Source organism: Myotis yumanensis, unplaced genomic scaffold, assembly GCF_028538775.1.
Source record: "Myotis yumanensis isolate MYYU_CA2020_CCGP unplaced genomic scaffold, mMyoYum1.0.hap1 SCAF_21, whole genome shotgun sequence".
Taxonomy (NCBI): Eukaryota; Metazoa; Chordata; class Mammalia; order Chiroptera; family Vespertilionidae; genus Myotis; species Myotis yumanensis.
Window position 1 is genome coordinate 11,905,700 of NW_027223772.1, and position 8,721 is coordinate 11,914,420.

Sequence of the window (8,721 nt, forward strand, 5' to 3'; positions counted from 1 at the left end):
ACCTTTAACAGGCTTGTCGCCATTACTCTCCTGTCACCCCCTTGTTCCAGATTCGCCCCCACCCCCCTCCACCTTCAGTCACCCACTGAGACAGAGGATGCTCCTCCTGCAGGAGGCCCATGGGGGACAGGTCCCCCTGAGGCCCAGCCTTTCCCTCTCGGGTCAGGGCACAGTCTGGCCTTGGGAGCAGAAGTGATGGGAGGGGTCCCTGGGCATTAGAGAGCTCTGTGCTCCCAGGAGCAGGAAGAGGTCCCTGTCAATCAAGAGGAGGGACTGAGGGTCCCATGTGGATGCAGAGCGCCCAGGACCTCCCGCATCCTCCCTTCCTCTCAGGTCCCCTCTCCAAGGAGCAGCGCAGACCCGAGTACAGACACAGCGGCCCCCAGAGCATTTTCAAACAAAATTATCTTTATTCATAACAGACCCACAATGTCCCAAAGGTGCTACTCCTACCCCCACCCCCACCCTCATGGTCCTGCCCTCCCTCCTACCCCTACCCCAGACCCACCCACACCCTAAGGGTTCTGCCCTCCCTCCTACCCCCACCCAGACCTACTCCCACCCTAAGGGTCCTGCCCTCCTTCCTACCCCCACCCCAGGCCCCCTCCCACCCTAATGGTCCTGCCCTCCCTCCCCAGGCCCAGCCCTACCCTAATGGTCTTGCACTCCCTCCCCAGGCCCAGCCCTACCCTAATGGTCTTGCCCTCCCTCCTACCCCCACCCATACCCACCCCTGCCCTAAGGGTCCCACCCTCCCTCCTGCCTCCCACCCTCCCATGTCAGTGGAGCAGCAGGATCAGCCCTGCAATGAGAAGGAGCCCTTGGCTCCTCTGGGGGACAGCCAGGCCCCATGCAGTCTGGGCCCCTCGGGGCGCTGGCAGTGGGGGGCACACCCCTCTGCTCCATCCTGGCTGCAGTGCCGCTTCCTCCCACTCCCTGGGTCAGACGGGTCACACTTCCTCTTGCGAGGCTGTGAGGAGGGCACCAGCCCCAGAGCCAGTGCTGGCCGCCCACAGACCCCGAGGTCGGCCCCTGGGCGGGGGGTCTTCTCAGCATGGATGGGGCCTCCCCGCAGCGCCCGCTTCTGAGACTTGGATGCTGCAGGTGCAGCGCGGCTGAGGCCTCGTCTCTGAAGGGACTGGGACTGGGCCGCACCCCGGGGCCCCCGACCTCCAGGGCAGGCCAGGCCCGAGGCGGGGACAGGACTCAGAGAGAGCGCGCAGGGCAGCAGGCGGCCGGGAGAGGCCCAGAGGAAGGCCAGGCTGCAGAGGTCCTCGTCCTCCTCACGGGGCCTGTCAGATGGCCCGCGAGTCTCCCTGACAGGAGAGGCCTCTCTGGGGACGCAGGCCTCCTTGGGGCCCAGTGCACAGTCAGCAGGCCCGTGGCCCTGGGGAGCAGAGGGGGGGCATCGAGCCCGCAGTGGTGGATGCTCCTGACGCCCCGCAGAGGCAGCAAAGGCCTGGGGCCTGGGCCGGTGGGCGCCTGCTGGGCCGCGCCTTTGCTGGTCCTTGAAGTCAGTCTCTGGTGGGCAGGCTTTGTCACTGACCCCCAGCTGGGGGCCACGGTCACACCTCTGGGCATCTTGGCGGGTCTCAGACTCAGAAGGACTTGAGCCCCACAGGGGAGCACCGTGACTCGGGGGTGCCTGCACGCCCTCCTCCTTGGAGGCCAGGACTTGCTTCTCTACCAGCTGGGAGGAAGAAGGGACAGTGACTGGCGCTGCACACGTGTGAGAGGAGGAGGAGCGTGGGTGACGGGACAATGGGACGGGGCGGGGGGGGGGGAAGATGGGGGAGGGGAGTGGGAGGTGACACCGTGACTGGAATCCACCGCAGTCATGTGTCTCTACTCTGTCCCCTGTGCCATATTCCCAGCTTTGTGGCCCCTCCCCTTCTGGGCTCCCACCCCCTCCTCTCTGTAGCCCTCTCCTTTCTGTTGTCCTGCCCTGCTCCCACCCAGGACTGGCCCCTCGGCATGCGGTGCCTGCAGGCAGGGGTGGCGTGGACACAGGCATGCGTGTCCTGGTTCTGGGCAGCTCCCTGCCCTGGTTTACCTGGGTGTGCCCTTCCTGGCTCCCTGAAAGCTTCCCAGCCCCGATCAACCTCCCTTCCTCCCTGACTCACTAGGGCCTTTCCCTCCTCTAACTCCCCTGGGGTTCCTGGGTGCTATGGCTCACTTGGGGACCCCCTCCCATCTCCCTAATGTCCACCCTCCCCTGGCTCACCTGGGCAGCAGTCAGCCCTTCTTCCTGCTCCAACTCCTCAGCTAGGGCCAAGGGATCCTGCTGTGTGTCTGGCGAAATTATTTGTTCCATGAATTGGAGGTCAATGACCTCCTCCACCTGGAACAGAAGGAAGCGGCTGTGAGCCCCTTGGCAGGGAGCAAACTGGGAGTCAGCGGGGCCTGGAGCACAAGTGGGAAAGCCAAGACCCACCCGGCCTCCTGCTCAGGCCGGTGTTTTACTCCATCATGGTCATCAGGTGCACACACAAACACACACACACACACATACATGCACATACACACACAGGCACACCCACATGAACACAGCACACACTACACACACACACAAAGCGCACACATGCACACAGACACACACACTCTCACGTGCCCAGCTCAGGAACAAAGAGCAGAGCCCAATCCCATCAGCCTGGGAGAACCCGGGTCGGGGTGCTGCAGTGCCACCCTCTGGGATCTTATAGACCCGGAGCCACCAGCCAGCCCACCTGGGTGACAAAGTCTTCCTGGAAGCACAGCTGGTCCAGGTAGCTCAGGAGATCTTCATCCTGCAGCCACTCCATTTCTTCATCTTCCCATCCTCCACCTGGCGCCCCCATGGGCAGCTCATCCATGATGTCCATGTCCTCTTGCTCAGCCTCAGTGGGGATCCCATTGCGGGACTCGGTCTCCCGGGGCAGCTGGGCTGTGAGGGCGCACTGGGCGCTGGGTACAGCCTTCCTGGTAGTGCGAGCTGGGCAGAGAGGGAAGAGAAGGGAGCGTGAGGGGATAAAGCTCCCACCTCCGGGGCATGCGATGCTGAGGGCAGTGTTCGGGGCATTAATATGGGTGCGGCTGGGTCCGGCCACCTGAAGCCTGTGGCTATGTGAGGGGAGAGGCCAGAGGGGAGCACCCAAGAGAGTCATGTGTGAGGACGTGTGGAGCCACCGAATCTCCAAGGGGCCCCGCAGCCAGCCCGCTTCTCAGCCGACTTCATGTGGGGCCTTTGACAGGGAGTGGGGAGAGGGGATGAGAAAGTGGACCAGGTCCAGACCCCATTCAGACAAAGGGCCACTGAGGCCCAACTCTCAGGGCTGTTTCCCTTGAAAGACCAAAGCCTCCCTGAAGGCGAAGGGCCCCTGTGGGTGTGACAGTGGCCTGCCCTAGGCCCTGTTGCCTTTGGCCATGGGCTCCCATGGGAACGTGCTGGCCTACCTGGCTGCCCGCCCACCGCTGGGGCTGGGGGCCCCCGAGGATCAGGTCTCGGTGGGGCAGGAAGGGGCTGGGTCTGCGCCCCCTTCTTCAACTGCAACTTCTGAAACTGCATCTGCTCCTCCGCCTCAAACTCCATGAACCTGGGGGTGAGGGGGGCACAGCTGTGCTGAGAAGGAGGCCCCAGAAAGGCAGCAGCAGGTGGGGGGATGGGAGAGCCAGGGCCTTGGGGCTGTCAGGGCCCGGACACTGGGGAGGCAGGCGGCTGGTTGAGCACACTCCTGCACAGCCCCTCTGGCTGGAGTCTGCCCACGGGGCGGGCACCTCCCCCACCCTGTCCTGAGCCTTCATGTCCAGCCCAGGACGGGTCAGGGTCAGAGGAGGGGGAGCTCCCTGGGAGGTGGGACAGAAGCACCCACGCTCTGAAGCTGAGGGAGAGGCTTCCCCAGGAGAGAAGGGCCTCTGGGCAGCGGGGACCCCGTGCTGAGTGACACCCTCCCACCACCCTCCTCTCTGATGAGACCTCACAGCTGGACCAAGCCCAGTAGTCAGCCACACCCCCACCCCCAGCTGTGGGGACCAAGGACTCACTTTTCTGCCATATCGAAATAGACCCTCTGGTCAGAGTTGCTCTTGTTCTGCCATTCCTGCATGGCCTGCCCTATTCCCTCCTGCAGCGTCATGGTGGGCCTCAGGCGGGACAGGGACCGCAGCGCTGGCCTGTAATGCCTCAGGTCAGTCATGGCTGCAGCCTGGCCTCCACCTGCCTGCCCACCCCAGCTCAGTGGCGCCAGGTTCCCACCCCCACCCGGCAGGACTGAGCACCGGCAGGTGAGGGAAGAGGTGTCTGTGTGCAAAGACAAGCCTTCCAGCTGCTGTTGTCATGGCCTCACATTCACACCAGCCCATGAACCAGGACTGGAGGCTGACCCTACACTCACACCCATCGCTGGGACCCTACCCTCAGACCTGCCCTCCAGCATCCTGGGATTAGCCAGCCTGCAAGTCCCTCCCAGCTCCTCTGATGTGAAAGCTCCAGGCGCGCCCCCTGCCCTGCCCAGTGCACTCACATGAGGAAGCAGCAAAGAGCTCCCGCATCAGGACTCTGGGGAAGGTGCCCCCGGGCCAGGGCCTTGAAGCACTGCCAACGACGGAAGTCCTCATACACACTCTCGGGGTTACAGGCATCATCCAGCGAAGCCTTGGACTGGGAGCCGGCCAGGCCACCCTCCTTGGAAGCCGTGTGTGGCCGTGGTCGATGATCCACTCGGGGGACGATGGGGGCCAGCTGGGCAGCTGGTGGTGGAGCTTGAGGAGGAAGGCCGGGACACCAGCCTCCATCGCCAGCCTGGGTGTCCCCAAAAGCCGAGGGGGGCATAATCGCCTCCACCTCAGTGGCTTCCAAGAAGAGGGGTGCAGGACACACAGCACCCCCACAGGTGGTCCCTGGAGCATTCCAGTTGGGTGGGGCCTGAGTCAGGACAATGGTCTGAGTCTGGGAGGGCTGTGGTCGTCCCCCTTCTGACCTGGCCTGGTCCATGATGTTATAAGCCCCAGGCCCAACGGGGCCTTGACCAGCACCTCCTGCCACCAGAGGTGTCCTGGGCAAAGCGGGCAGCACCAGGGGGCGGCCAGGAGGGAATGACGGGGTCTTGAGGGGCGGCAGGTGCTGCTCCCAAGGTGGCCGGTGTGCGGGGCCAGTAGTGGGCGGGGGAAAGGGCTGTGCTGTGAAAGGAGTGACGGGGGCACCGGGCTTCAGGTTCACATCCGCTCCTAGCACTGCAGATGCTGTTGAGACAAAGGAAAGGGTGAAGGGAGGAGGTGAACCAGCAAACAGCACTGAGGCACTCTGTGCCCCCTGTAGCCACTGGGGAATCAGAGCAGTGAGTCTCCCAGGGGAGGGCCATTGGGATGGGCAAACTGCGGAGGTGGCAGATGTCCTCAGGTCATTGTCACGCTCTGACCTCCATTTGGGAATTACTCCACTGGAGAGCTTGCTCCCCAGCGCCAAGGCTCCCTGACCACTGTCTGCGAGAAGAAACGGCCCCAGCCAGCGCTGACCCTGAGAGCCGCCCTAAGGATTCCCTGGCACCGACCCTGCCAGCCTCAGGGCATGGCCCTGGGCAGCAGTCAGCTCTGGGGGAAATGACCCCTGGCAGACCCACTCCTGTAGTGACCGTCTCTAAGGTAAGTTCTAGGCACCCAAAGGGCCTCTGAGAACAGGCCGTGTCTGAAATATCAGGGCCCCATCTGCTCCTCAGTCTTCCCTTTTTTCAACAAAATCGCCCCTTTCTCTCCTGGGTTTGCACAACAACACAGAAACACTTGAGTAATGTCTCTCCACAAGAAGGCACAGGGACCCTGATCTGACCTTTGAACGCACTGACCAGCGTGCACATGTGTGTCAGAACCAACAGTGAACACTCAACACGGGCCAGGTCCTGCCACTCGGCCCCAGCGCTCAGACCAGTGATGGCAAACCTATGACAGGGGTGTCAGAGGTGACACGCGAACTCATTTTTTTCGTTGATTTTTCTTTGTTAAATGGCATTTAAATATATAAAATGAATATCAAAAATATCATTCTTTGTTTTACTATGGTTGCAAATATCAAAAAGTTTCTATATGTGACATGGCACCAGAGTTAAGTTAGGGTTTTCCAAAATGCTGACACGCCGAGCTCAAAAGGTTCGCCATCACTGGCTCAGACTAATGGCCCCTCAGGAGCTTGTCATTTCACAGCCAGCAATGGCTGCAGAGGGTTAGAGAAGAGTCAGGGAATGCGGCAAAGTGGGGCTGTCGGTAGGGTTTCCAGAAACTTCCATAGCTGCTGTCCTGTTAGATGGGTCATGGGACTGCAGACTGTGTGAGGTCCTTCCCCTTCCAGCTCCCAACAGTGGAAAGTGAAGACCAATAGGAAGCAGGTGTGAGCAGGTGACAGTGGGACACAGTTGTCTGAACAAATCCCCGCTCAGAGGAACTCGAGCAGACCTAGTCCAGGAGAGCAGGCTGCACACTGCGTGCCCTAATTCCTCAGGACAGGCGGCCTTGGACATTTACTACTGACACAGGCCATGGTCTTCCTGTCCCTGTGCACTCCCCTTCCCCTTTAAAAAAGAATCCGCCTTCACAGATGTTCCACGGAACACCACGCAGGCTCCACATCTGTTTTCTGTCCCTGAAGCAGGGACATGGACTATGAGCAAACCCTTCATCTCAAAGGTAAAGGGCAGGGCAGAGGGTGCACCATGAGATGCTCGACAAGAGGAAGTCGGTCTGAAGACCTGGGTGGCCACAGGGGGAACGATTCGGGACAGCTCAGGGAACCGGGCCCTCTCTTGGTGGAAGTTACCCGGCCGCCCTGCCCCTGTGGAATCCAAGCCAACAAGCAGCTCCCTGGGCTGAGGAGGAGCGAGCTCTGGGCCAGAAGCAGGGGAGAAGCTCTGGGCTGCAGCAGTTGGAGGACCTTCCAGCCCAGCCCTCAGGGGGGACATTTCATTGTGGACTTGGCCATAGGCAGCCCCACTGGACAGCTTTCTGGCTAAGACCCTCCCATGGCCCCCATTAGCTCTAGTGAACTCAGGTCAAGTCCCTTAGAAAGATACTGCGGGGCAAGCACCAGGTGCCCCAAGAACAGCACACAGAACTAGGCTTTCCCGTGACCACCCTGTGCCACCCCCACGACATCGCCCACTACTCCCCACACACACGTGGGAGTGGCTTGTCTCCCCTCTGGGAAGAACCCACGTGCCTGCTGCCGTCCTTTCTCCACACCCAGGCATTTCCCTGAGCCACCCTGACCCACCTCTAGGAGCCCTCCTGCCAGTGCCCTCACAGGTTCCCATTGGCTCCCAGCCTCTCAGGTGACAGGTGCTTTGAGGTCCAGTGCTCCCTCCCTCCCCTACTTCAAAGCGTGTTTCCCCAGTGTCACAGTTTAACCCCAAGTTTTGAGGGACATCTCAGTGTTTAAAACATCCCCTCTCCAATCTATAGTCTTACCTCCTACTGAAGCCATCCCCGCAGGCTCATTCACCGACCACCGCTGCCTAGTAGCCTCCACAATGAGAAAAGTCAAGTCGAGAATCCAGAGACTGACCTGCTCCAACAGCTGCTCAGCATCCAGTGGAGGGAAGGTTTGGGTTTAAACTGTAGAATGTAGGGCTCCAGACATTCTGCAGCGGGGGAGGGGCCGAGGACCAATGGGCTGGGGTGGGGGTGGGGGGGCATTCCATGGAGGGCTCTGATAGGTAGGAGAGAACCAGCAGTTCCTTTCAAATTTAAAATCACAAATTTAAAGACACACTAGCAGTAATGACCTTCTCTAAGTTCTAGGCACCCAAAGTCCCCTGATGTGACCTTTATTTCAGTTCTTGATCCATCACCCTAGTTCTGGGTTCCTCAACCTGCTTCCGATCTGGTCTTGGTTGACTTCAACACAGACTACACTTTCTGAACAAAATTCAGAACAGGCAGCCTGAAGAAATAATGGGAACTTATGGCCACACGGAACCCAGTGTTTGAAATTAGGACTGACCCAGCAGAGGCAGCATGCTCGGTGGCTGTGTGCACATCATTCCTTAGGAAGCAGTCCTGTGGCCCAAAGTGCCGCCCAGTGCTGGGAGCCCTGCAGATGCAGCCGGCCCAGCCTTACAAACCATCCCCTTTGCTCCCGTCCATCAGGGCAAGACCCTGTAGCCTACAGGGCAAGACCAGACACCACCACTTTTTGTTTCTCAGAGTATAATGTTGTTCAGTGTCTAACTTTTTACATTTTGTAAGATTTTAAAGTAATGCCTTTGCATAGTTCACAGTCAAATTTTGCAAAATGGAAAATGCAGTGATGTGTCTTTCTCCTGCCTCTTTCCCCTCTTGCAAATGACCAGAACGAAAATAAGATGATTTCAGTTTCTTTTGAAATATGACAAACTCTAGTAAGTTGATTCTGCTACTATATGTTTTATTGCCAACTGAAATTCTGCAATATAATGCAAAAAATGAGGGCGGGCAGGGTGACATTGTTCCCATGCTACCTGCCATGTCAACGGAAACTGGCCCAGACAGTCATGTTTTGATCAATGTTTGCACAACAACCTTGCAACGGAAACATCTGTGAAGCAACATTTATTGAAAACCTCCACGTACTGAATAAATACAGAGGAACGGGGTCAGGGGCAAGTGTCTCTTAGAGTGTGTCCAGGTCTAAAGTTCTTGGCCGGAATTGTGCAATGCACGCCCGGACTTCTGGGAGGAAGGACCTACTTTCTAGAAACCACGGACCTGCAGTCCAAGGGC

At 59.4% G+C, this 8,721-nt stretch overlaps 1 protein-coding gene across 1 annotated transcript; it reads right to left on the reverse strand.

Moving 5' to 3' along the window:
• Positions 1-796: 796 nt before the first annotated feature.
• LOC138998951 (NUT family member 2G-like) lies at positions 797-7,444 on the reverse strand. Its single transcript, XM_070400987.1, has 7 exons — positions 7,429-7,444; positions 4,500-5,217; positions 4,021-4,149; positions 3,433-3,572; positions 2,727-2,971; positions 2,225-2,341; positions 797-1,690 (listed from the first exon to the last, which is right to left on the reverse strand). Exons 1-7 carry the CDS (start codon positions 7,442-7,444, stop codon positions 797-799), a joined length of 2,259 nt encoding a protein of 752 aa, XP_070257088.1.
• Positions 7,445-8,721: the final 1,277 nt, after the last annotated feature.

Coding starts and splice junctions, on each gene's coding strand:
- LOC138998951 (XM_070400987.1), bottom strand. Junction 4,150..4,499: donor GCTCTTTGCTGCTTCCTCAT/GTGAGTGCACTG, acceptor GAGGCATTACAG/GCCAGCGCTGCGGTCCCTGT. Junction 2,972..3,432: donor AGCGGTGGGCGGGCAGCCAG/GTAGGCCAGCAC, acceptor CTCTCTGCCCAG/CTCGCACTACCAGGAAGGCT.